The sequence below is a fragment of the Poecile atricapillus genome, chromosome 24 (assembly GCF_030490865.1).
Source record: "Poecile atricapillus isolate bPoeAtr1 chromosome 24, bPoeAtr1.hap1, whole genome shotgun sequence".
Lineage (NCBI taxonomy): Eukaryota > Metazoa > Chordata > Aves > Passeriformes > Paridae > Poecile > Poecile atricapillus.
The window spans coordinates 6079559-6107400 of NC_081272.1; the positions used below are offsets into that span (position 1 = coordinate 6079559).

At 51.3% G+C, this 27842-nt stretch overlaps 1 protein-coding gene across 2 annotated transcripts; it reads left to right on the forward strand.

Moving 5' to 3' along the window:
* Positions 1-4669: 4669 nt before the first annotated feature.
* Positions 4670-27769, forward strand: GRHL3 (grainyhead like transcription factor 3). Of its 2 annotated transcripts, none has more exons than XM_058856458.1 (16): positions 4670-4758; positions 15794-15980; positions 16576-16637; positions 17726-18065; positions 18256-18335; positions 19805-19958; positions 20421-20532; positions 20666-20760; positions 22189-22347; positions 22800-22878; positions 23143-23276; positions 23746-23780; positions 24344-24432; positions 24521-24606; positions 25408-25472; positions 26989-27769. In XM_058856458.1, the coding sequence occupies exons 1-16, from the start codon at positions 4742-4744 to the stop codon at positions 27101-27103; spliced, it is 1809 nt and encodes a 602-aa protein (XP_058712441.1). In that variant the 5' UTR covers positions 4670-4741; the 3' UTR covers positions 27104-27769. The 2 variants fall into 2 exon arrangements, with proteins under 2 accessions (XP_058712441.1, XP_058712442.1); XM_058856459.1 differs by having other exon boundaries at positions 17729-18065.
* The last annotated feature ends 73 nt before the right edge of the window (positions 27770-27842 follow it).

Here is a 27842-nt window from a genome sequence, read left to right on the forward strand (position 1 = left end):
CAGGAGAAGGTGGCTGGGCTGGGGGTGATGTTTGTTTGTTTAACTGGAGCTGCCTGCCCCTGAGCTGGGTCAGTTGTTTGCAACCCAAACTCGTTACTGAGTGAGAACTGGTAGAACTCGCTAAGGACAACAGGAATTTTCCTATAGCCCCCTGGGCTACAACAGATAATAACAAACTGGCCTGACTCTATTAAAAAGACATTTAAGCATCGGGTCACGTTGTTTAGTGGTGCTGGGATCCAGCAGAGCCAGCTGGATTCCCAGGAATCCTGCAGATAGAGGCTGGAAAACTGGTGGGAAAGGACCACTGAGGGGTTTGTCCCTCTTGATTTCTCCAGAAGGCCAAATCCTCCTTTTCCTTTCCCTCATTATTCCCCTGGCACTGCAGAGGCACCTGTGGAGCTCTGCTGTGCAAACAGAGGGAAGGGCAGCGCTGCCAGACTCAGCCTTGCAGCCCGAGGAAGTTTTAGTTCATCTTTTTGTTCTGCCTTCTCGAGGAAAAGGCTCTGGGAGACACAGGGAGTCTCACTGGGAGACATGATCTGGTTTGGATATCAAAGGATTGAATAGCACAAGGTGTGTTTTTTTGCTGGAAAAGCACCTGAAGCAGCCCCATCTCACTTTAACCTGCTCCAGGCTGCTTTCCTCTCGCTGTGTATTAATTGCTGAAATGTTTTAATAACCTTTGGTCAAAGACAACTGCAATTCCTGGCACATCACAGGACAGCTGGGAAGGATGTTTGACAGCTGTCAGTGGGAAAAGCCGTGTATCCTAAAGGGATTAGAGTTCTTGCTTTGAAGTTCCTTACAAGTTCTACAGCAGAGAAGGAAGACTGGGAACAGGGAGTGTGGAATGGCTCAGGTGAGGTCACACCACAAATCGGTGGCAGAGGGACAAACAGGAACATTGGGATGTCAGGGCCAGGCTGCTCCTGGGATGAATTAAACATCCAGGGGTGGTCCCAGCTGGATCTGCAGGGCTGGAGACCCTCTGGGTGCTGCTGTCTCCATCCTGGAGCTGCTGCTGCCTCCTTCACATGCAGCTAATCCCAGTCTGCCCCTGGGTGTTTAAAGAGGGTTTAACAAAACCAAACACAAGAGCAACCCTGTTGCCTTAGAGAGGGTGTAGCTGTGAGCAAAATTTGGCCCTCTCTTTTAAACCCTGCAGTTTGTCTTGACTGCTGCATGCTTTATTTTTAGAGCATCATAAAAGGCTTTTGTTCCAGGGTATATTTAACAGGGGAGTGGAGGGGAAGTGGGAGGGTTTTGTTCACAGAGAATGTATCTCTTGGTCTCTTTCTTCTATCCCACCCCCTCAGCAGATACTCTTGGAGGGTGGAGTATAAATGGAAAGAAAAAAAAAAAAAAAAAGTAGAGAAAATAATAATTAGAAATACTGAAATCACAGTCAAAGGGATTGTCTGGGCGTCCAGGCCTGGAGGCCTCCGAGGCGCCACAAAATTCACATTATCACAAAAAAGACACAAAAGGTGCCCAAGAGGATGGAAGAGGCAGGCAGGGGTGGTCCTGTCTGGCAGGAGCAGAGCCCAGTGCCACATCCCAGCCACGCTGGGCTGCTCCTCATCCTCCTCCCAGGGCTGGCACCGAGGCTTTGCCAGCACAGGAGAGGGGTCTGGAGGGTTTGTTCTGGTTCTGGTTCTGGTTCTGTTCTGGGGGAGCTGCTCTGCAAAGCTGAACGAAACCCAGGTCTGGAGGGTTTCTTCTGGTTCTGTTCTGGTTCTGTTCTGGGGGAGCTGCTCTGCAAAGCTGAACCAAACCCAGGTCTGGAGGGTTTCTTCTGGTTCTGGTTCTGGTTCTGTTCTGGGGGAGCTGCTCTGCAAAGCTGAACCAAAGCCAATGTGGCACAGGACACCTCGCACTGAGACAAAACCTGGCCCTGCTCAGCTCTGCCAGACACATTTCTCTCTCTTTTCTTTGTCACCCTTCTCCCCTCGGAGGTCAGAGCCCTTCCCCTGCCTGCTCTGGCTCTGGCAGCGTTTTCTCCTCCTTCACTTTTGTTGCTGGAGTCTGGAAAGGTTGGAAGAAACTCAGAAATGCCCCGAGGGGATGTTGCAGCTCTGCAATAACCAGAGCCAGTGAAATCCTCTCTGCCTCGATGGGGGAAAGGACAAGGACTCAGAGCTGCCACTGTGGGCACCAGGGGCTGGGCAAGGCCTCGTTAATTTGGAGATGCAATCAGACAATTGATCAAGTGCTCCACAAATGCCACAGATGAGTGCTTTCCTCGGCTGAACAGGACACGGCCCTGCTCGTGGCAGGGGTTGGGACTGGTTGGGATCTTTAAGGTCCCTCCCAACCCACCCCACCCCACTCCACCATTCTCCAGGGGTTCCTTCAGCTGATTTTGGACACCTTCAGAGCTGTGACACCCCCAGAGCTGTGACACCCCCGGATCTGTGACACCTCCAGAGCTGTGACACCTCCAGAGCTGTGACACCCCCAGAGCTGTGACACCCCCGGATCTGTGACACCTCCAGAGCTGTGACACCTCCAGAGCTGTGACACCCCCAGGGCTGTGACACCCCCAGGGCTGTGACACCCCCAGAGCTGTGACACCCCCAGAACTGTGACACCCCCGGATCTGTGACACCCCCGGATCTGTGACACCTCCAGATCTGTGACACCCCAGAACTGTTACACCCCCAGAGCTGTGACACCCCCAGAACTGTGACACCCCCAGAGCTGTGACACCCCCAGAGCTGTGACACCCCCAGAACTGTGACACCCCCAGAACTGTGACACCCCTGGAGCTGTGACACCCCCAGATCTGTGACACCCCCAGAACTGTGACACCCCCAGAACTGTGACACCCCCAGATCTGTGACACCCCCAGGGCTGTGACACCCCCAGAGCTGTGACACCCCCGGATCTGTGACACCTCCAGGGCTGTGACACCCCCAGAACTGTGACACCCCCAGAACTGTGACACCCCCAGAACTGTGACACCCCTAGAGCTGTGACACCCCCAGAGAGAGCTGTGACACCCCTGGAGCTGTGACACCTCTAGATCTGTGACACCCCCGGATCTGTGACACCCCCAGAGCTGTGACACCCCCAGGGCTGTGACACCCCCAGAGCTGTGACACCCCCAGAGATGTGACACCCCCAGAACTGTGACACCCCCAGATCTGTGACACCCCCAGAACTGTGACACCCCCGGAGATGTGACACCCCCAGATCTGTGACACCCCCAGAACTGTGACACCTCTAGATCTGTGACACCCCCAGATCTGTGACACCCCCAGAGATGTGACACCCCCAGAACTGTGACACCCCAGATCTGTGACACCAGAGGTGCTGAGCAGCGGGGCAGGAGCCGAGCGGGGCCGGCAGGAGCCAGACACGATGCGGGGTGAGAACGAGGGGTGGAAACCTTTCTTTTTCCCTTTGTTTTAAAACTTGTATCAACTTGCCTGACAAAATCCTCTCCTGCCTTCCAAATCCAGTCACCGTGAGTCACGGCTGAGCCCATCCTCTGCCTCCTCATTGCAACACGGATGACAGAAACCATCCAGCAAGAGCGCTTGAATCCCTGATGAGTTTTGTTTTATTGCACAAACCTTTTCCCCGTGTGCAGGTGAGTTTGTGCAGAGGTGTTGTCTGGGTGCTATTCCCGCAGCCCATTCCCAAAATTCCCTCTGGAATAACAGGCAGAGAAAGGCTGTTCCACATCCTGACAGATCCAGAGCAGTGCAAGGCTTTCCTGAGCCAGGATATTTATGGAATGACTCGGTACCTAAAGTTAGGGGGGGTTAAAATTCATTTTTTAACGGGGGGGGGGGGAATCTCCTCGTGGTTCTGGAGTGAGCTGAGAGGAGGCGAGGAAAGGCAGGAAAAGCTTTTCCTGTCAGTACAATTCCCACGGAGAAACGAGAGGAAACTTTCTCCTTCCCTAATTCCCTCCTTTATAAATAAATTTATTTTATCACTATATTTATATATAAAGAAAACAGCAGAGGACAAACCAACCTCTAACTCCATATAAATAAATGTATTTTAACCCTGTATTTATATATAAAGGAGTAGAGGACAAACCAACCCCCAGCTCAATAGAAATAAATGTATTTTAACCCTGTATTTATATATAAAGGAGTAGAGGACAAACCAACCCCCAGCTCAATAGAAATAAATGTATTTTAACCCTGTATTTATATATAAAGGAGTAGAGGACAAACCAACCCCTAACTCCATATAAATAAATGTATTTTAACCCTGTATTTATATATAAAGGAGTAGAGGATGATCCAACCCCTAACTCCATATAAATAAATGTATTTTAACCCTGTATTTATATATAAAGGAGGACGATCCAACCCCTAACTCCATATAAATAAATGTATTTTAACCGTGTATTAGTATATATTTATATATAAAGAAAGCAGCAGAGGACAAACCAACCCCCAGCTCCTTACAAATACCAACTCCTTGGCACGGCAAACCATGGAACACATCCACCAAACTGAAACTCATTATCCCAGCGCTGAATCCTTGATTCCACCCCTTGATCGTGTCTCCCCTGGGGCTTTTTCCGGCAGGGACAGGGTTACTGTGCACCTGTCTGGGTGTACCTGTCCCAGGGCACCTGTCCCTGCAGCCAATCCGGGCTGTACCGCCCCACCTGCGCTCTGCTCTCCATAAATCAAACACCTCGCAGGGAATGGGAGTGTGAAGAGCCCCAGCACAGCCCTGCGCTGCCCTGCTCTCCGGCCACCGCCGAAATATGTCCAATGAACTGGAGTAAGTGATGCTTTTATTCTCTTTTTTTTTAGCCTTTTGCTCGCTGCCGGGTTTGGAGGAGAGTTCGGGGTTGCTCCCCTGGTGGGAAAGGGAGGGAAGAATGGGATGGGTTTTTGTGATTCCCTGCCTGAGCTGCTGCTGCTCCGGGGATAAATCACTTTTAGGAGTTAATCACTTTTAGGAGTTAATCGCTTCTTAGGAATTAGTCGCTTTTAGGAATTAATCGCTTTTAGGAATTCATCACTTCTTAGGAATCAATCACTTCTTAGGAATCAATCACTTCTTAGGAATTAATCGCTTTTAGGAATTAATCACTTTTAGGAATTCATCACTTTTAGGAATTAATCACTTCTTAGGAATCAATCGCTTCTTAGGAATTAATCACTTTTAGGAATTAATCACTTCTTAGGAATCAATCGCTTCTTAGGAATTAATCGCTTTTAGGAATTAATCGCTTCTTAAGAATCAATCACTTTTAGGAATTAATCACTTTTAGGAATCAATCGCTTTTAGGAATCAATCACTTCTTAGGAATTAATCACTTTTAAGAATCAATCACTTTTAAGAATCAGTCACTTTTAGGAATCAATCACTTCTTAGGAACTAATCACTTTTAAGAATCAATCACTTTTAAGAATCAGTCACTTTTAGGAATTAATCACTTTTAAGAATCAATCGCTTTTAGGAATCAAATCACTTTTAGGAATCAGTGCTTCTTAGGAATCAAATCACTTTTAGGAATCAATGCTTCTTAGGAATCACTAATCACTCCTTTTTTTTAATTGGGACTTGTTAAAAACACAATCCTGGTTACTTTTTTATCCCCAGTCAAACTGACACATGGGGTTTCTATCCGGAGAGAATCTGCTCTGTCTCTGTCCAGCAAAATCTAACAGGAGCTACAGGAATCTACTTTAATTTTCTTTATTTTAAGAAAAAACCTTCCAAACTATTTACCAATCTCTATTTTCTAGGGGTGAGGATTGTTGTATATATTTTTTGTTGGTTTTGCTTGGAATTTTATGATTTTTTAATTTTTTTTTCAGTTTGGGTGGAAGTTTTTTCCCCCTTTCTTTGGTTTTTTTTTTTTTGTTTGTTTTGCGATTTGGTTTTTGGGTGTCTTTGTTGTTTGTTTGTTTGAGTGTTATTGTTAAGTAAATGAATTCACACTATGACCTGATCAAATAATTTAAATTTTTTAAAATAAGAAAAAGCTTTTAACACCTATCAACTCTCATTTCTAATCTGGGCACCCCCAGAATATTTTGGAGTTTTGGATGCTGATGGTATCAGCACAAAACCTCTGAAATAAACACCAAATATCAGATTGGTGTGACAGGGTGTGGGGAACAGCGAAAAAAAGCTGCGAAATTCTGCTGTCAATCGGTGCCAAATCGGTTTAGAACCCCAATGAAGGATTTGTGCTTTAAAATATTTATCAAGAAATAGAAATGTTATATATCTGTGTAGGGATCTGGTGCTTCCAAGGTGTTTTTTGGGAGAAAACCACACGCCTGTGTGTGTTTACAAGCCTGACAGAGCTGCTGTGTCAGCCGATCTCCTCCTAATTAAAAACCCAGTAATTATTATTTTATGTAAATCATGGGATCAATCTGCTCGGATTGATGGAAAATCTGTGATTGAAATTTCCCCTTTCGGAAGTTTTTGGGTGATTTCTAAGCAATAAATGGGTCGGTTTGAGAGCGAGGGCTTGGCTCATGGAGTGTGTGCGATTGATGGATTTATCGCTAATTACCATTGATGGATTTATCGCTAATTACGGCCCGGGGAATTACACGGCTGCTGCTTCTGCCTCTCTAACGGGCTGTTAACCCCTGAGCCTGCCCGGGGATGGGGGAACAGAGGCAGCAGCGTCACCCTGAGCTAACCAGGGATGGGAACAGTCAGGAGCATCACCCTGAGCTAACCAGGGATGGGGGAACAGAGCCAGCAGCATCACCCTGAGCTAACCAGGGATGGGAACAGTCATGGGAGAACAGTCAGCAGCATCACCCTGACCTAACCAGGGATGGGGAAGAGTCAGGAGCATCACCCTGAGCTAACCAGGGTTAGGAACAGTCACTGCAGCATCACCCTGAGCTAACCAGGGATGGGAACAGTCACTGCAGCATCACCCTGAGCTAACCAGGGATAGGAACAGTCAGCAGCATCACCCTGACCCTCCCAGGGATGGGAACAGTCAGGAGCATCACCCTCACCTTCCCTGGGATGGGGGAACAGTCAGCAGCATCACCCTGAGCTAACCAGGGATGGGGGAACAGAGCCAGCAGCATCACCCTGAGCTAACCAGGGATGGGAACAGTCATGGGAGAACAGTCACTGCAGCATCACCCTGACCTAATCAGGGATGGGGAACAGTCAGCAGCATCACCCTGAGCTTCCCTGGGTTAGGAACAGTCAGCAGCGTCACCCTGACCTTCCCTGGGATGGGGGAACAGTCAGCAGCATCACCCTGATCTTCCCTCGGTTAGGGAATAGTCACTGCAGCGTCACCCTGATCTTCCCTGGGATGGAGACACCCCCAAAAGCCAAGGGCTCCGTGCGCGCTTTCTGCAGAAATTCATCCTTTGGGAGGACACGTCTGCAGAGCTTTGAAAACTTTGGTGTCTTTTTTTAAAAAAAACCTAATTTTTAAAATCTTTTAGCTTTATTTCAGTGGGGATTAAACGCGTCTGGAGGAGCGGGCGGCCGGGGCCAGGGCCGGGCAGGGCCTGGGGGAATATTTCAGCTCTCAATGAGCTCCAGGAGATCCCCGAAAGCTCCCCAGGGCTCCCGGCGGGAGATAAGGGAGCTGGAATTTCGTGGGACCGAAAGCCCAGGGAAAATTTCAGCCCTGGGTTTACTCTCCGGGGCAGGAAGCTGAGAAGAGGCTGCTAAAGCCTCTCAGAGAGCTGCGAATTTCGGGATAATCACCGGGGTGGAGCTCTGCAGGCTCCGGCAGCAGCCTCGGAGCGCTCTCGGTGCCCCGCACGCTGCTCCTGCCACCCCCAGCCTGAGCCGGGAACATCTGCCCAGATGTGGCCGATATTTCCGAGCTGCGCTATCCCCATTTCTCCTGCCACCCCCAGTCTGAGCCGGGAACATCTGCCCAGATGTGGCCGATATTTCCGAGCTGCGCTATCCCCATTTCTCACTCTCGCTGTCCCCACCTCTCCCTTTGGGACTTGAATTTCCCAGATGTGACCGGGAAGGGAGCAGCGTGGCCTGGGAGGGGGAGATGTTTTGCCTATTATAAAATATTCTAACTGCTGATTTCCATGCTCTTCTAAACTGTGTCTAACTCTGCCGTGCGTGGGCTGGAAGGAGTTAACCAGGAGTTACTCCCAGTTGTGGTTTTGTGGTCGAAACCATGATCGCCAGAAGCAAATTTTTGTCATGCATAAGGTGTGTTATTAAAACTTGAGTTATGCTCCTGGTGAATGAAAAGTTAAAGCCCTTTTATAAAATCCTGGCAGCAAAGCACACAAGGGATAACCGTGCTGGAGCAAGGGAGGCTGGCTTGGACTTTTTATTTTTTTTTTTTTTTTAAGTTATGTAAAGAGAAAAAGAGATTTGTAAATTAAAGAAACAACAATCAAATAACTTCTATGCAATTCCCAACAAAGGAGTAAAATCCCTCTGAATAAACTCCAGACTCAAAGCAGGAGTGAATCAACATTTGCACAGGATCTCTGCTTTGATGCTTTGGGTCACATTTTCGGCTGCTTGGTCCATGGGAGTGATTCCAGGGAAATTTGCAGAATGAAACCAGTTCCTCTGAGGAGGATCTGCTCCTGCTTAGATCCGGCTGGGATTTGTTGATGAATTGTTCATCTGTGTAAAATATTCATCCAAAAATGCACCTGGATTGCACCTGCCAGCCCTTGGGATCAGCTGAGTGCCAGGGATCCTGGAATTGTGTGTGCTCAAGGAGGAAAAAAGCAACAGCTGAAAAATGTTAATCAGTGGAACTCATTATTGAACATGTGATTATATTCCATTGCTCACAGCCAAGTTTCCAAGGCTTGGAGGATTAGAAATATGGCAGAGATCGGGGTTCAGAGGGATGTGGGGAAGGAATTCCTCCCTGGGAAGGTGAGGAGGCCCTGGCAGAGGTGCCCAGAGCAGCTGGGGCTGTCCCTGGGTCCCTGGCAGTGCCCAAGGCCAGGCTGGACAGGGCTGGGAGCTCCTGGGACAGTGGAAATGTCCCTGCCATGGCAGGGGTGGCACTGGATGGTCCCTTCCAGCCCAACCCAAACCTCTCCAGGGTTCTGTGATGGTTCATTTCTTGTCCCTTTAGGTGTCAGTGCTGTTCTGGCTGTAGCTCTGATTATGGGGGTGAGGCTGATCCAAAACCCATCCCTGTCCCTGGTGTGTTCCCACCTCGAGTGCTGAGAGCACCCAGCACTGACCCTGAGCCTCCTGCTCTGCTCTTGTTCCTCTCCATCCCTCTGCCCTGGCAGTGGGAGCTCTGCAGAAATGCCTGATTTTATGGGGTGAATCAGGTTTGCTTGGCAGAAACTCTGGCTGAAGCACTTTGTGCTGGGCTTGTTTTTGCTGTTAAACAGCAAAGCAAAGGGCCCTGTGCTCACAGCACTGGATCAGAGCACGTGAAGGGCAGGGACAGAGTGAACCTCTGGGCAGCTGAGATTGCTCCAGGATGGGAAGAGAGAGGGAAAAGCACAGGGGGAGAGCCCAGCTGTGCTCTGCAGGGCAGCTGAGGGGGAAGAGCTGCTGGCAGAGCGTGGAACAGGGGCAGGGCAGGGAGCAGCTGCTCCATGTGAGCCTCCTGTCAAGTGTCCTGCCCTGGAACAGCTTCCTGGAGCCTCTTGGGCAACAGGATCCACCTGTCCCACCTTCAGCAGGGCACAGAGCCCGTGCCAGGCCTGAGCTCTGCCTGCTCAGGGCAGCAGGGAGGGGTCAGCACATCCCTGGATTGTCCCACTGTCCTGAGACAGAGCAGAACTCTGAGGCTGAAACCTCCAATCTCTGCTCTCCTTATCACAGCTTCCTCAGAAATGTGTGACATCCTCAGTGTGTCACTGCAGCAGGATGTGCTGAGGGAAGCAGAGAACCTTGAGTAAAACTGGGCTTTGTTCTAAGCACAGATAACCCAGAACTGGCTTCAAAAACCACATTGCCTGAAGAGCAGTAAAAAAGAAACAAATTTTGTTGCAGAAGTTTGTGTATTACGCCTACCACTGGTGAGTTTTAAATCCAAGTCTTGTAAAACTGTGAATATTTAAAAATTTATTTTATTTAAAAGTCATAACTGTTGGAGTTAGAGAATATACCAAAATTATCTGTGTCATTTTTGGTGGGTGAAGGACTGGGAGCCTCAGTGCAAAGTGTGATGTGTTGGTACAGTGAGGGGTTGTGTCCAGGAATAACTGCACATAAAGTGTCTTTATCTGTCCACAGTGGAAATAGGAATGACAGCGAGGTTTTCAGCAATATTTCAGAAGTGCCAGGTGGGAGCAGATGCTCAGGGCCTGTTTTTGTGTCTCCCTTTGGAGTCAGATATCCCTGAAACTCAGGACACCCCAAAACGGAGCCACCTGACATCAGAAACTGCATCTGGAAAAAAAAATCAGCCGTAATTCCCAAATGCAAACAGATTCTGTGCTGTAATTTGTTGTGCTGGGCAGGGGAGGCAGTGCAGCAGGACTGCTCTGTGATGGGATGGGGTGGCTGGATCCCTCCAGGGTGATGTTATCGGGTAAATCCCAGCTGCTGTCCCCCTGGATGGTCTCAGGAACCCTGCAGTGCTGCTGGGATTTACAGCAGAGCTTCAGGGCTGCTTCTGTTCTCTCCTCTTTGCTGAACAGCCCAGGATGAGGCATTTCAGTGTCAATCCCTGTCCTCAGGCCCTTGTGCTGTGATAATAAAGAGCTACAAAAGCAGGAGTTAGGCTGGTGTGGGACAAATATTTGAGCTGGTTTGGGGTTTTTTGGTAAATAATCCAAGAGGGTCAGGAGAAAGGGGATCCCTGCACATTCCCCAGGCAGCACCAGCCCCTGGGGAGGTGTCACAGATCAGCCTGCAGAGCTTCCCAGCTGGATCTGCTGGGCTGGGGGATCCAGAGCCCAGCCCAGCCCAGCTTCATCACTGAGCCCCTTTGGGAATCAGGAAACACTTCCCAAAAGGGTTCCCAAATGTTCCCAAAAGGGTTCCCAAAAGGGTTCCCAAAAGGGTTCCCAAATGTTCCCAAAAGGGTTCCCAAAAGGGTTCCCAAAAGGGTTCCCAAATGTTCCCAAAAGGGTTCCCAAATGTTCCCAAAAGGGTTCCCAAAAGGGTTCCCAAAAGGGTTCCCAAATGTTCCCAAATGTTCCCAAATGTTCCCAAATGTTCCCAAAAGGGTTCCCAAATGTTCCCAAATGTTCCCAAAAGGGTTCCCAAATGTTCCCAAATGTTCCCAAATGTTCCCAAATGTTCCCAAAAGGGTTCCCAAATGTTCCCAAAAGGGTTCCCAAATGTTCCCAAATGTTCCCAGAAGGGTTCATCGCTGCCCCAGGCTGGCTGGGGTGGGGGCCCTGGGTCCCTCCTGTGCCACACAGGACCCAGGGAAGGAGAAGCTCCTGTGGGTGAAGCATTGCTGGGAATCTTCAGTGGCTGAGCTGTGTTAACCCTGGGGCTGAGGGTGAAATGCCCCTGCACAAACCCAGGACAGAGCCCACATTGTTCCCCAGCTGCCAGAGAAAATATCCCAGAAAATCTCCTGTAGGCAGTGCAGCTCCTGGGCCATGAGATACATCATGGTCTCCTGTGGATTGACACCGTGTTGTGCTTGGCACCCCAGCAGTGTTTTTCATCCTTAGTCTGTGTTTGTTGTGTTTCTTTCTGTGGTTTTTTTCCTGGTTCTGTCTCTGTTTGGATTTTTTCCTGGCTGTGTGAGTGGGCTGGTGACAGTGCACTCGCTGCTGGCTGTGCTGTCACCTTGTCTTCAGGTGTGCTTGTTTATTAAACCTGCAAAGAAATTACAAAATCACAATTTAGCTGAGAGGTTTGGCTTCAGTGATGAGGCCACTCTGGGGATGTTGTGTTCCTGACAGGGGTTTACAGGCTGAAATCTCTGCCCATCCTGCTGGCCTTGCCCTGTCCAGGGCAGTGCTGATCCTCCCCTGGATTTCTGACAGGAACTTGGGGAACACCAGGGCTGTTTCAAGAGAGGAGATGCCCAAACCCAGAGCTGATGAAACCCCCACAGGAGCTGCCTGGGGCATCCCTGAGCTCCTCAGGGCCAGGATCTCTGTTCTGTGGCTCTGAATTCCTGCTCACCGTGGATTCCCTGCTGCTTTGACAATTTGATGCTGCTCTGTAGCCACCAGCATCTGGCATGGCCAATATTTAGGTTGGAGGCTTAATCAGGTGTAGTGGAGAGAACAAAGGCAGCAACACAAAGCTCAAAGGGCAGCAAAGCCTCCCACAGAAACCCAGAAAGGCAGAGGGAACACAAGGGATCTTTCCTGCTTGGCTGATGTCCCCACCTGGACCCTTTGGGCATGTTCTTCTGTCCCAGCACAGCCCTGAGTGTTTATCATCACCAGGAGAAACCGGGGAAACAGAGATGGAGCGGGAAAGGGGCTGGGATCACCTTGTGTCACACTCCCAAGTGTTTGGAAACAAACAGACTGCTCCCTGCCCCAAATCCTGCTCTGCTCCCTGTGTTTGTGTTTCCCTGGCCAGGGAAAGGAGCTCTGGCTTTGCCAAACAGAGCTGGGAGCTTGGAATGGGCAAACACGGCCTGGCCACGTGCAGGGGGCATCACAGGCAGCGAGGAAAGTAAAGTTCAGCTGTGTTTGGATCTGGATTTGGGTGGATCTTTCCTGAAGCTGTGCTGCACAGAGGCTGCTGATGGCATCTGGGGGAGCAAAGTGATGACAGTGTCCTGTAGGTCCTGGTGTCAAAAAGGTGCCTCAGACATGTCAGCACTGCTTATCTCCAGTCACCCTCCCTCTGCAGGTACTGGGCAGCCCTGGTGACCTTTGGGAACAGGGTCAGAGCAGGGCTGAGCTCTGGGGACAGTAAATGGGGTGGAGGTTCCCTGACTCCCCTGCAGGCTGGTTCTGAGGGATGCACACAGCTCCAGGAACACATCCCAGCACCTCCCAGGGATCTCTGGAACAGAAACAAGCTGGGATAAAGGCGCAATTCCTGTCATTTGTGCCACTCCTCAGCTGGGTGAGCCCCAGCCTTGCTGGGACCAGTGCAGTTCCCAGAGCATGGAGCAGCTGCTCTCACTTTGGGGGCCTCTGAGCACCAGGAAGCTGCTGGAGCAGCTGAGATGCTGCTGTGCCCATCCTGCTGTCCCCATCCTGCTGTCCCCATCCTGCTGTCCCCATCCTGCTGTCCCCATCCTGCTGTGCCCCTCCTGCTGTCCCCATCCTGCTGTCCCCATCCTGCTGTCCCCATCCTGCTGTCCCCATCCTGCTGTGCCCATCCTGCTCTGCCCCTCCTGCTGTCCCCCTCCTGCTGTCCCCCTCCTGCTGTCCCCCTCCTGCTGTCCCCATCCTGCTCTGCCCATCCTGCTGTCCCCATCCTGCTGTGCCCATCCTGCTGTCCCCCTCCTGCTGTCCCCATCCTGCTCTGCCCATCCTGCTGTGCCCATCCTGCTGTGCCCCTCCTGCTGTCCCCATCCTGCTGTCCCCATCCTCCTGTGCCCATCCTGCTGTCCCCATCCTGCTGTCCCCATCCTGCTGTGCCCCTCCTGCTGTCCCCATCCTGCTGTCCCCATCCTGCTGTGCCCATCCTGCTGTCCCCATCCTGCTGTCCCCATCCTGCTGTCCCCATCCTGCTCTGCCCCTCCTGCTGTGCCCATCCTGCTGTGCCCCTCCTGCTGTGCCCATCCTGCTGTCCCCATCCTGCTGTGCCCCTCCTGCTGTCCCCATCCTGCTGTGCCCCTCCTGCTGTGCCCATCCTGCTGTCCCTGCTGGACTCTTGTGCCAGGAGCACCACGGGCAATGTGTGCCCATGCTCTGGCTGGGCTCAGGGCATGGCCAGGGAAGTGCCTTTGCTTTCTGCAGAATTCCTCATCCCATGGCTTCCCCCAGCAGAGGTGAGGGCAGGGAGGCAGAAGGGAATCACACAAGGAATGTTTTAGTTGAGGGAGAATAAATCTGCCAAGCATTTCTCCTCCTAACATCGGTGCTTTTTTAAGCTCCTGAAAGCTTTGTTGCCCTGTCCTGCCCTGCTGTGTTTATCTCTGCCAGTGACAGGGGCTGAGTCTCACCCTGAGCTCCAGCTCTGCCTCATCCCTCGAGAGGATGGGATTGAGAGTGGCTGAGGATTCCTGTCCAGACAGGACCAAACAGCCCCAGCTCCGAAATCTGAGTCATTCCCATGGCCCTGCTCAGAGACAGCAGCACAGGGAGGAGGGAGCCAGGGCTGCTGAGGAGCTCTAAAGACAACAAAACTCCCAAAAAACACCTGCTGGGTGAAACTGGGGCTGGGCAGAGCTGGGGAGCAGCAGGCTCAGTCCCGTTATCCCAGTGCCAGCCCAACCCTGGGCACAGAGAGCAGCAGGATCAGGAGCCTCAAGCCACCTGCAGGGCTGGTGCAGCTCAGGGGTGGAGGGAAAAGAAAAAGATTCCTTAAGGAAAAGGTGACCAGGACAGCAGAAACAGCCCTTGGTGGCCTCATGGAAAAAAAATCAGCTGTAATTCCTGACCTGCAAAGTGCTGTAATTTGTTTGTGAGGCATCAGAGCAGGGATCTGAGCCAAGGAGAGCTCTGGAGTCTGACCCAGGAGCATCCCAAGCCACCCTGCACAGTTTAATGTGTTTTTGGTGCAGGGTGGCAGTGCCTGGTGACAGAGCAACCACGGGGAGTTCCAGGAATGCCAGGTTCCTTCCAACAAGAATTATTGTTCTATGAATGATTCACTTAAAAGTCTAGACCAGGACTTACTATAAACACATGGAGAGTGGCTTGATGAAAACAACATATTCCTTATAAAAATGTCATTAAATTGTAGCATTCATTGCTGTAATCCTGAAGGTTTCCTTTGCCTTTCTATGAAAAATCATCAGCAGGTGATGTCATGGTTTAACTCCAGTCAGCTCTTGGCAACTTTTCAGATTTAAAGAAGCTTTTTAAACCTTTCTGCTAATAAAACCCAGCCTTGCCCTTCCTGGACATTTCTACTTTGAGGAAAAGGGAATTTTTGTGCATGGAGATGTTGTTTTGTGGTGAATGGTGTGAGCTGTGGTGGTGACACCAGCTGCAGGTGACAGGGAGGTGTGACAGGAGCAAGGCTCAGCCTCTGTGGACGTGGTGGGATCCAGTCAAAGGTTGGACTCGATGATCTTTTCCAACCTAAACAATTCCATGATTCCAAGCTCCCAGGGAATGCACAGGGGCACTGCTGGGCTGGCTGCTGGCAGGGTTTGCTGGAGGAAAAGGAAAGATGACCAGTGTTTGGGTAATTAAGTGTCTGACAGTTTATTAACATAAGATGGAGAGGCCTGGAGAAAGTGCCAGAAGTGAGGACAGGCAGGGCTTTATTTTGCTGTGTTGATTCTCACGTAGTCCCACGAGCCTCACCTCAGTCAGGAATTTTTTAGTGGAAGGGAGGGGGTTGCAATCTGCCTGTCTGCTTCCCTCTGAGTAAAATCATCTACAAATGATTGGGAAAAAATAATTTAAAAACCATGAACTGCAGCAAAGGAAAATGATGAGGTTCATGTGGGCACTGAGTGCCTGTGTCTGACTGTGGGCTGTGCTGGCCTGGAGCTCCACATCCAAGGGAAAACTCTTCCCTGATCCCTTTTTAGTGCCCAGCACCCTGTGACAGTGCAGGGTGGCACTGGAGGAAGGAGCAGCTGATGAGGTTTTGTCTCCCTGGGCAGGAGAAGGGAGCAGCAGCCCCTGGAGAGGCTCTGGCCTGATTTTGTATGGAGGTGGTGATCCCAAAGTCTCTGGGAGTTCAGGACCAGGAGAACATCCCTCCCCCATCCCACAGAGCCTTTGGGAAGCCTTTGCTGTGTTCCTGGAAATCTCTGGGGGAAACGCTCCTCCCTCATTCCCGTTCCCCTCAGTTTTAGATCCGTGCGTCTGATGAAGAATGACACCATGAACTTCCAGAAATTCCCCTACACCAGCGAAGATGAAGCCTGGAAAAGCTACCTGGAGAACCCCCTGACTGCAGCCACCAAGGCCATGATGAGGGTGAACGGGGACGACGACAGCGTGGCCGCCCTCAGCCTCCTCTACGACTACTACATGGTGAGAGCCCCTGGCTGGGGCAAAAAAGGGGCAAAAAAGGGGAAAAAGGTGGAGAATTGTGTAAAACCTGGACCACCTTAGGAGGGAACCTCTCCACTGAGCTCCCTGAGTTGTTTATCCAACACCACACGGTGCCACCAGTATCCCCAGTGGTAAACTGAGGCACAAAACACCATTTTGAGGGAATCCAGAACTTCTGGAGAGCCTGAAGCCAGGTTTTGGTTTGAGTCTTATTTTACCCACAAGGAGCAGCAGTGCTTCGAGGGCTGCTGGGCTGGAACAGACCCCACAGGTTTTATTCTCCCAGCACTGCTGTGGATGGAGCTCTGAGAAATGAGGATTTGATTTATCCCTGACTGGGAGCAATAGGAATGATGTTTCCACTCACTTGGGTGTTTTTTAAGGACCCAGAACAAGCTGCTGTGGCTTGTCCAAGGTTATTTGGGAAGCCAGCAGCAGCCCAGGGGAGAGCCCAGCTCTGCTCTTTGTTATTAACTCTGGGGTTTTGTCTGGGAGACTTCACTTGCTCATTCTGCTCTGTTTTCCATGAATAAAATCCACCACTGACCCAACTCTTTGCTCTGCCTTGTCCTAGGTCCCGAAGGAGAAGAGGATTCTCCCGGCTGGGATGATGGGACGCAATGACCTGGCAAAGAGGTTGGCTTCAGTTCCTGCTCTCTGGAGCTGCCTCACTCTCCTGCAGCTGCTGAAATGCAGGATGGGGCTCTGAGCTTGCAGAAAATAGACATCAAAGCACGGTGTTATTACCAGCAACAGTGCAGCTCATTAACCCTGAGACACACATTAAAATTCTTTAGGCCAGGTCCCAAGCAGGTATAAATGGAGCTACACCCATTTACACACCTGAGCATGTGGCTGGCTGTGTTCAGAGGGGTTGTGCTGATTTGCAGCAGCTGAAGAAATTGCCTTTATTTCCTATTTTGTGCCAATTGCAAAGGGCAGAAGGATTGAGCACTGGCAGCAAGAAGGGAATGGCCAAATCCTTGTTCACTCCCTGGGCTGATGAGAATCTCTGTTCCACTCTCCCAGGATTCTGTTCCAGTGACTCCCATTTGTCCTTTGAGGTTTTTAGATAATTAGCTATTAAATTAATGGCTCATTTGCCACTCTGAGTTCAGTTCCCCTTCCTGGATGCTGTGTACTTTGGCACTGTCAGTTTTTAACCACTTGACAGAATAAACTTCAAGTGATACTTCATTTCTTCAGAAGTAAACTGAGTTAAGTTTTGGTTCTTGCTTCCTAAGAAGTAAACTGATCCTGGTTTTGGTTTTTGCTTCCTAAGAAGTAAACTGATCCTGGTTTTGGTTTTTGCTTCCTAAGTTGCTGGAGTTTGTGAGTTTGTACAATAATTTATTTTTCCTTTAAAAAAGGATATAAAAAAATCAACTTGCAGCATCAATGAGCCATAAATAGATTTATAATGGACAGCTCACACAGCAGTTACATTTCTTATCACCCCTGCTGCTCTGAGTGTGTGATGGCCTAAATAAAGCAACAGTGGAAGAAGACCCTGGATGTGCAGCCCCAGCCCAAGCCCAAACCGTGTTCCCTGACTCCCTGTGATCATCCCTTATCTGCTGAGCACCTCTGGCTCTTGCTGAGTGCCCTGGGAGCTGTGGGTGGAGATCCCCCAGGAGCTGCTGGGGCTGACTCAGGGTCAGCAGCAATGCAGGCACTGCCACACCGTGCTGGGGGTGCCACTCTGAGCCAGGACCTCTCTCCAGCAGGCACTGCCACGGGATGGATTATGAGCCTGAGATCCCCTCCTTCGATGGCTCAGCCCATCTCATGAAGCTCCTGTCAGAAAACGTCTCCATGGCCCAGGAGTTCTGCGAGCCCCCCAAGAAGAATGGCCTGAGTCTCGAAGGTGTCCCTGCTCCTCACAAGGCAGCCCTGCTCCCTCCAGGCACCAGCAAGCTGGAAACCACCCCAGAAAACTTCCTGGTGGCCCCGGGGGACGTGTACGACAGCAGCTCCCTGAACTCGCTGTTCGAGAGCCTGCCCATGGCCCCCGCGCAGCAGCGCTGGCAGCCAGACAGCACCTTCAAGGAGGATCCCCAGGAGGTCAGGGCTGGGGCTGGGGATTCATCTGGGGGCACTGAGAGCTTTGCTTTTGTGTTGGAAGCTTGGTGCCACTCCTGTTGTGTTGGTTTTGGAAGCAGTGAGGGTCTGTTTTGTCTGGTGTGGTGTCTGGGAGAAGGTGGATGGACAAAGCAATGAGAGTTTCTGTTTTTGTGTTTGCTCTTGTCTGCAGACGCTGCTCTTCAGTGACATCCTCAAACCCCAGCCAGAGCCACCCTGCCCCGAGAGCTTCCCCACGGACGGAGTGAAGAGGTAACAGCAATCCAGGGGCTTGGGGATTCCAGGGAGCTCTTGGCTCTGCCTCTCTCCTGCATCCCCTCCCCATCCCCAGTGCAGCCCTGGCAGTGCAAACTGCAGATCCCGTGAGCTTTGAGACCCAGAGCAGGGATTGATTGTTCTGTGCCCAGGCTGGGGTCAGTGCAGGGCCAGCTGCTGTCACATCCCAGGGTGACAGCCCCTTCCCAGGTGGGTGACACAGAGGGATCCAGGTGGCTGCACCATCTTCCCACAGGCCATGGAATGGGACAAATGACAGGGAAAAGGAGGCTGGCAGAGCATGAGGGTGATAATCAGCCTCCCCTAATCTAAGGCTTAGGTTCTCACTTAGCTCTGTTAGTCAGCCTTGATTTTAGAGGGTGCCACTGCCTCTCATTCCTAAAACATGAGAGGGATTTCTTCCTCCTTTCCACCCCTCTGCCAGGCAGAGCTTTGCTGCTCCAGATACCAAATCAAACCTCCCAGCAGGTAACATTATTTCACCTCCCACTTTTTATTTGCCTCCTGAGTCAGCTGACTGTGTGACTCAGCTGTCAGACGTGGGGATGTTCACACAGACAGCAGCGTCTCCTGAGCCAGAGGCTCCCTGCTCACTGTTTATTTGTGCACTGAAGTTCTCTGGCTCTCCTGGCTCCAGATAAGAGGAGCTGCCAAGCCCATCTTCAGAGATGGCATCACAGGAGGTGGAGCAGGAAGAAGATGGGTTGGTGACTAAACAGGGCACTTGAAGGGTCTGAGTGAAGGCTCCTGTACAGGTGGTGGCTTGCACGGATTCCTCACAGCAGAAACCAGCTGTGGCCTCCTGGTTTCAGTGCTCACAGCTGCTGGTGAAGGCACAAGAGCTTCTGAATTCAGGCTCTTTCAAATTCCCTTGCCAGCCATGACACTTGTGTGCCACTGCAAAGCTTTTCTGTAAAGATTAAAGTTGGTGCCCATCACACTGAGAGTGCCACGAGCTGGGATTCTGAGTCCAGTTGTGCACAACCAAGCAGGTGTTGATGTCCTGCAGGTCCTTTTTCTACAGGACCATTAAGGGAGAGTCTTCCTGGCTCAGCCAGTTACAGGGATGGATTTGGAGACAGGAACCTGAGTTTAGGATGCTGTAAAAGTCTCATCACAGGTACCCATTTTTGTGTGTTTTGCTGTAGGCTGCTGGTTGAGCAATGGTTCTCTTGCCATCCACACAAAAATACTGGCTGCAGTCACATCCAGGGGTTTGAAAGCCAAAACCAAGGGGTAAAATGAGGCTGTTGGAGCAGTGCTGCTCCCCAGGGTGTTGGGGAGGATCAGAATGTGCTGTGCTGTGTCAGGGTGTGTGAGGTGGGGAATGGAGCAGAAACTGGAGCCTGTAACCCGCGGGGTGGAGGCTCCTGGGGCTCTGTTTTGCTTTTGCAGTGAAACAGCAGCGTGTGCTTATTCATCCTTCTCTCTTTGTTCCATCCAAGTGACTTTGAATACACTCTGGGGTCACCCAAAGCCATTCACATCAAATCTGGGGACTCTCCCATGGCCTACCTCAACAAAGGACAGTTCTACCCCATCACACTGCGGACAGCTGGAGACAGCAAATGTTTGCACTTGTCCTCAAATAAAGTGAAGGTAAGAGTCAGAGACAGGCTGACAGCTGTGCTGACAGCTCTGGAATGGGACATCCAGCAGCTCCACTGGCCTGGGAACAGAGCTGAGCACGAGCAGTAATGGCTTTGTGGCTCATGTTGGCTTAAAGGGATGAATGGGATGGATTCAGCCCCACAGGATAATCCTGTGCTGCACTGCAGAGCCTCTGTGGCAGCTGGGACCTGTCACAGCAGCTCAGGGATGCACAAAGGGCCAGTGGGGCCCTGCTCTGAGCTCTGAGCCAGGTTCAGGGTCCCCATCCCGCTCCTGGGATGTGTGGCCAGCAAACCCCGAGATGAATGTGCCAAATGGCTGAGCCCACCCCCCTTCCCTTGCCCTCCTCAGCTTCCCCAGTGTAAAATTTCATGTTTCACATGGTCCTGGGGGCAGTGCAGGGTGGGAGGGCACTGACCCTGCTCTGTGCTGAGCTGGGCTGTGTTGCAGAGCGTGGTGATGATCGTGTTTGACAATGAGAAGATCCCCACGGAGCAGCTGAAGTTCTGGAAGCACTGGCACTCCCGGCAGCCCACGGCCAAGCAGAGGGTCATCGACGTGGGTACGAGGGGCTGCCACTCCTGGGGGCTTCCCTGGCTCTGGGACTCAGCCAGGGCCAGGCTTTGGGGGTGGGAGGCCTGGGCAATGTCACCAGTTTCAGCCCCAGCATGAACTGCTCCTGCCCTGCCTTCCAGCTGACTGCAAGGAGAACTTCAACACGGTGCAGAACATCGAGGAGCTGGCCTACAACGCCCTGTCCTTCGTGTGGAACATCCACGAGGAAGCCAAGGTACAAACTGCCCGTGGAGGGGAGCTGGGAATGGTTCTCAGCAGAAGTGCAGCTCCCTCCTGCCAGCCCAGGGACAGAGCCTCAGTGCCAGGCCCCAGGCAGAGTTTGCCTGCCAGGACAGCAGCAGGACACCGTGCCTTGGTGTGTGTTTAAGCACTGCCATGAGCTAATAAACACTCTGGGTACACCCAGACTGGCTCAGGGATGTTTTCTTAGTGCTGATGGATAACTCTGAAGAAGGGGTTTTGCAGCAATTCAGGGCTCTGCTCACGTGGACCTGCAGCCTGTTGAAATAACCCCCAGCTCAGGGAACAAAGAGCCCCTTCCAGGCTGGGTGATGCAGACAGGACTGACCCTGCTGTGCCTTGTGGGATGTGGAAAGGAGCCAGGCAGGTCACAAGATCCCTTTTCACCTTAAAACCAAGAGAAAGTTTATTACAGCAAAGTCTTTGCAGCTCTGCTGTCTCCTCTGCATCTCCTCAGAGTCTCTCATTAACACTTTGTATCTAGTGGGGATTGAAAAACAGATGAAGTAACTAAGAAAAAAAGAGAAAAGCATAAATACCCCAAGTCTCTGAAGCTTGGGAAAACCCTGCCTGCCTCTGGGATCTCAATAAGCCCAAAGGCAACCTGGGTCTTTTACAACCCAAGAGGTTAACAAATGTCTTCAAGGCAGAGCTGTCAGAAATGGAAATATGTCAGGTATGTGGCAAGCCCTGGGGGCACCTCAGCAAAACTGGATTTAACTCTTAGCAGAAACTCTGCTCATGCACTGGCCTGGGGCAGGTAGAGGTGAGACTTCAGAGGGCTGGGAGTGAGGCAGGAGGGGTCAGGGGCTGGGAGCAGGACTCAGCTATTTGAGTTTGGGTTGTCCATGGCACCTGTTACTTCTCTCCTTCCAATCAACCTTCACCCCACAGTGAAGAGGTTTTCTTTCCTAGGAGCTGACATCAGGTTTCAGGGCTGAAATCCTCAGCTGAGAGAGCTCTGGGAGCTTCTCCAGCTGCAGATCTGTCCCCAGGGTCCAGGGGAATTCCAAGGTCACACCAGTGAATTGGCAGTTTGGAGATAGAATTTGGATTAGAGCTGTGCTCAGCTTTTCTTCCAGAGTTCCCACTGGAGTTAACTCCCTCCTGGTGATAAAAGAGCTCAGTGTGGGATGAATATTTATTTAAGCAGCACTGCTGTGCAATTCCTGAGGCTGCAGCCTTGTCCTCCTCCCTTCCTGCAGGGCTTTGCTGTCTGAGGGTCCCTTTCAAATGAAAGATCAGAAATATCAGCAAGAACATCCCCAGGCAGGATTTTGGGAGTGGAGAGGCTGAGCTAAAGAGCTGGAATAGGTGTGGGGGGAGAGGCTCAGGTGGGAAACCAACTGCTCCCACTGCTGGCTGAGGCTGCAGCACCAAGGATCCCTGTCCCTGCTTGCAGGTGTTTATTGGGGTGAACTGCCTGAGCACAGACTTCTCCTCGCAGAAGGGAGTGAAGGGTGTCCCCCTGAACCTGCAGATCGACACCTACGACTGTGGCAGTGGCAGCAGCCAGCTGGTGCACAGGGCTGTCTGCCAGATCAAGATCTTCTGTGACAAGGTACAGCTCTCCTTTCCCACCATTTCAAACACCCAGCTGCTCAGGGGCCCCAAGAATAAACCAGAAAGATTCTGAGAGCCTAGAGCAGCCCAGACCTGTGACTGTGTCTCACCATAAACTCCATTTTTGACTCTATTTTTGACCAGTTGTTAAATATCAAAAGAGATGAGAGTTTCCTTGGAGGTTCTTCTCCAGTCTCAGGTATCTTCCCATGGAAAAAATTCTCACAGCTATTCTTGTCTGTGTGTTTCATTTTTAAAAGCAAATTTTGTTTTTGCTTTTCTAATTCCTGAGTGTCAGAGAGTCCTGGCTTGGGCTGTGGAGGGTCCCTGGGGTGACCAGTTCTGAGCTGAGGCTGCTTCACCTTAATGTGTCACACCCTGAGCTGGTCACAGAGCTCTTGCCAGTGCTGGAAATGTCACTGTCCTAAATTCTGCTGGATCTTCCCACAGGGAGCAGAGAGGAAAATGAGGGATGATGAAAGGAAACAGTTCCGAAGGAAAGGAAAATGCCTGGACTCCAACAACAATGGTCAGTGCCTGCGTGTGTTCCCTGCCCTGAGCTGAAATCCCTGCTCCCTTCCAGGGATCTGCCTGTTCCAGACCTGCACTCAGACCCTGCTGGGCTCCTTCCCAGCCTCCCAAAGCCCTTTCTGAGCACCCACCAAGCTTTGGGAACAGTTCTGGGCTCCCTTGGGCCGCCCTGGAGCTGCTGCAGGCTCCTGGGCTGTTCCCAGCATTGCTCCCCTGGCCCAGATCCGAGGGAGCTGAGATGAACTGGACTCTCCATCTGTAGGTCTGAAAGGCTGTTTGCTCTCTGGCTTCAGAGGGAATGAGATCACGTTCCTGCGGCCCGAGAGCGACCTGGAGACGCAGCCGGTGCTGTTCATCCCCAACGTGCACTTCTCCACCCCGCAGAGGTGTGGCTCGGTGAGTCCTCCGCCCCTCCAGGGATGGCTGATGGGCCAGGAAAGCTCTCCAGGCTCCTTCCAGCCAGATATTCCTGTGCTTTACACACCTGCAGCTCCCACACAGGACTGCAGTGGTAGCAAACATAACAGTAGAAAATAAATTCTAGCAAAATGTGAGCATCTCAGTCCCTGTGTGGGTGGGACATCCCCTGACTCTCTGCTGTCCAGTGTCCTTCAGAGCTCCTCAGCGTTCCCTGCCTCAGAAACCACTGCCTCAGTTTGTCAAAAGCAGGGCATCTGGGGAGGTTCTTTATATCAAATTTATATCAAATCTGAGAAACAGATTTTTGGGTTTAATTGTTTGGGAAAACTGATGGGTGTGGAGGAGGGAAATGATGTTTAAAGTGTGCCCAAGTTGGCTCCCCCCAGCCTCTCCAGCACGCAGTGATGCTGTGCAAACTCTCAGATCCATTTCCTTTGCATTGCAGGTGCTCCCTCCCGCTGTTCCCAGCTCTGCAAACAGGTGAGGATGCAGCAGTTCCCACCCTTTGGGAATGTCAGGGCTGCTGGATACCCCCAGGGGCAGGATAACACAGCTCTGTGTCTCCCTGATGCCCTGAGAATCAGAACATGAGTTAAACCTTGTCCTGGGAGGGGCCATGGACACGTTTCTGTCCCTGTCAGAGTCACTCCAACACGAGCTGCTCCCCGCTGCTCTCATGGAGACAATGTTTGAAAGGGAGAATAAAGGATCACAACTGAAGGGTTCAAACACCCAGGGGCTGGAAAATAAACTGGAATGAAGTGGCCCCAGCCTGGGCCCCCCTCTGTGTGGGGAAACCAGTGGGGAAGCAGTGCCAGGAGGGTGCAGAAGGCTTTTGGTGACCCCAAACCCTCTGCAGGCCCTCCTGAGCTGCCCGTGGGCTTTAGGCAGGAAGTTACAACTCTGCTGCTGTAATTACAACCCAGTAGTTAATTGCTGGATGGTTGTTAATTGGCTGTTCAGTCAGAAGTTCAGCAGCTGGAGTTGTTCTGTTTGCTTTCACTGTTCTGCCCTGCTGACAATGTTGTGTCCCCCTGGCCCAGGCTGCCCCTGAAGCGCAGCGGTGCCTCCTTCACCGACGACTTCGAGCCCATCCCTCCGAAGCACAGCAAGGATGAAGATCCCCAGAGAGGTAACCCTGGGATCCTGAATTCCCTGAGGCCCCAGGGCTCTGGGAGCGCTGGGAATGGCCCTGAGCACGCTGCCCTGTCCTCTTGCAGTGCTGCTCTACGTGCGCAGGGAGGCCGAGGAGGTGTTTGATGCTCTCATGTTGAAGACCCCGGACCTGCAGGGCCTCAGGACAGCTGTGAGTGTCCCCAGAGCCCCTGGGGGATGGACAAAGTGCAGATGGGAGGGAATGGGGTGGTGAGGGGGAGCTGGATGTGGGCTGCTCATCTCTCCTGCCTGCTCTCCCAGGAGAATGGAAATGGAAGTGGGAGCAGGAGCTGAGCTCTCCCAGGAGCTCCTGGCGTGGCTGTGTTGTGCTGCAGAGGGAGGATCACACCTCCTGCCCCATCCAGATCCTGCTGCAAGTCTCCTCTTATGACAGCACATTCATATTTTCCACTGTCAAACACCTTTTCCATTCTCCAGGCTGGAGATGTGTGATCCACAGCCCTCCCTGGCCTCGTGCTGGAATTCCCTGGCCGTGTTTGAGGAGCACAGGGACATATTTCTGTCATGGTTATCAGCAGCATCTCTGATAACCCAGCCTCTCTGGAGACTGCTGGGAAGGAAACAAACAATAAACCTCCCAGATTTGGGGTGGCTTTATGGCTGCTCTTTAAGCTCTGGTGGTTTTACAAACTTTTAAAAATAGGGTGTTTGAAAAATGTCAGCCCAGAGGATTCTTTGCCATCTTCTCCTTCCCCAATCCCTCACCCGAGAGAGCCAAAAACCTTCATGGAAAATGCTTGGCAAAAACCTACAAAACTCCTGCCACCCTGAGACCAAAACTGAACTTGCCCAGGAGAATGTTCATGGTTTTTTTCTCTGGAGTAAAACTGAACCCTTTGCTGCTGAACACATGGGCTGGGTGTTATCTTTGATTTTTATCATGGGAATTTCACTTTACAAGTACAAAGATTTGCCATGTTTTCTCTCACAGATTTCAGAAAAATATGGGCTTCCTGAAGAAAGCATTTATAAAGTCTACAAAAAGTGCAAAAGAGGGTGAGCTAATCTCTCATCTGCTTTTATGCTGTGCCTCCAAACCTGTCCTCTCCAGCCCCTGCCATTGGCTCCAAGAGCATTTTAACAAGATAATAAAAGGTAGAGCCATGTCAGGCTCTGCTATTTGGAGCATATAAAACTCAGATCTTTCTGGCCTTTAAAGATTTGGGATAATGCTTGTTTGTATTGTATTTGTTAGGAGGGTAAAGTCTCCCAAGGGATGGAAGCTGGGTGAAGGTGGAATTGTTTGGGGAGTTTAATGGTGACCCTTTGTGTCCCAGTCTAAAAGCTTGAGGTTATGGAGAACTTATCAGAGAGGGATCAGTGTTTGCTTCTCCAAAAAGTGCTGGAATGTTCCTGGCTCAGGATGAGGGATGGGCCATGGGGAGCATCTGAATTTGTCAGGAGTTCTTCCACCTGTTGCTGATGCTGCCCCAGAAATGGGAATTTTCTCCCCAAAGGAAAAGAGCAGCACTGGTGGCTTCAGGGGAGAGGCCACCTCACTCACTCTGGCTTTGGTTTTGTTCATGCCTTGATCTGATAAGCAGCAAGTGTTGTTTGGTGATGACTGGGAGGGAAACCAGGCAGGAGGAGCAGAGAGGTATCTCATGAAAAGGGAAGGCCACACCTGGAAATTAGATTAAATAAATAATTTTGACACCTGTTTTAATGAAGGCTGGACGTGACCCATGCCAGCAGCTACTTCTGAAGTGTGGGGAGATTGGAGATATCTCCACTCTGCCTGGTGGCAGGGTCAGGCCCAGCTTCCTGCTCCCCCAGATTTAATTTTCAATAATTTTATCCTATTGCTCCACCCTAAACAATCTTGTCCTGGTAATTACAGCTTGAGGGGCAGATCTGCATCTGCTGAGAGCCCGTGGGGCTCAGTGGGGCTGCCTGGCCTGGCAGCAGGGCAGGACCTGCCCCAGCCATGGCCCTTCCACAGGGATGAGCTCAGCAGGTGAACTCGGTCCCAGAGTGACTCAGGAGCAATAATGAACAATTTTGGATCTTGGTGAGGTTTGGTCTGGAGAAACAATCCAGGGTTCAGATTCCTGATCAGCATCCCTGGGATGGTTTGTGGTTTAGAAATCAGATGGGAGCACGGCACAAGAGGCACAGGTGACTTCTCTGGCTCCCTGCTCTGACACAGCCACTGATAAAGGGATCAGCTCTGCTGGTGAAGTTTTGGGTACCCCAGAGTCTCTGTGGGGCAGCTGTTGGGGGCCAGGGCTGGGCTCCAGGGCTGGGGCTGGTGCTGGGATGCAGAAGATTCCGGATCACGGGGCAGACCCTGGGCAGTGCCAGACCCTGAGTCCCAGCACCTCCCTGGAATTCCTGACTGTGCCATGACAGAGTTCCCAGGTTTTGGTGACTGTTCTGTGCTGGACCCTCCCTTGTGTTGTGCCATGGCTTTAATTAATTAATTGATCAACAGTGGTTGAGCCCCTCACCTGGGGAAGGTGAGCTGCCCTCAATGTGCTGTATCTGATCCAGCCATTCTTTTTCTCTGTAGGATCCTGGTGAACATGGACAACAACATCATCCAGCACTACAGCAACCACATGGCCTTTCTGCTGGACATGGTAGAGGCAGAGAACAAGTTCCAGATCATCCTCAAGGAGCTCTAAAGAGCTGCAGGCAGCACTTCCTGGGACTTCTCTCCGAGCTGGCACGTGTGACCCCACAGAACTCAGCCCCGTGCCCCCTCTTGTTGCCTTGACTTGAATTGAACCCCCTGGCCCTGGGGCTGGGCCACAGACTGCTGTGAGATCATCCTGTGAACGTGGAACTTGGCTCTGTGGAGTTGTTATTATTAATATTATTATTATTATTATTTTTTATTATATTTTATTCCCTTCTGGCACCGGGCCTGAGCTGCTGTTTCAGAGCTGGGCACACGAAGCGACGCTGCCAGGCCTGGGCAGAGAGCAGAGCTGGTGGCCCTGGCAGTGACTGATGCCAGCCCAGGCCTCTCCACAGACCCTGCAGAGCTTTCCCAGCAGGGCTGAGCTCAGCTCTGAGCTCCTCTCTGGCACAGAGACTCTCCCAGACACAGCCACAGCTCCTGCTGAATGGACTCTGCCACATCTCTGACTGTAAATACCACGGAGGCCTCCACAACCCTTGTTTATACATTTCTGTGTTGTTCCTTTTGTATTTTATATGTATAAATATGCATTGTTTTATACTGGACTCAGTATGGTGACACAGAGCATTTCAAACACAGGCTGCTTCACATTTCTCCGTGAACTCCTTTTGTAACTGTGTTGTTTTGGATATTCTGTAGTAATAAAGGCTCGAGGACTGAAAATGAACATTTCCCCAGCTCTGGAGTCAGAGTTGGGCTGGGCTGGCCAGGAGCCAGGG

Excerpts from the sequence above, each read along its gene's own strand:
- GRHL3 (XM_058856458.1), top strand. Across the intron at positions 19,959-20,420 it reads TGTCCTCAAATAAAGTGAAG|AGCGTGGTGATGATCGTGTT; the intron begins GTAAGAGTCAGA and ends GCTGTGTTGCAG. Across the intron at positions 23,277-23,745 it reads CCCCGCAGAGGTGTGGCTCG|GTGCTCCCTCCCGCTGTTCC; the intron begins GTGAGTCCTCCG and ends TTTGCATTGCAG.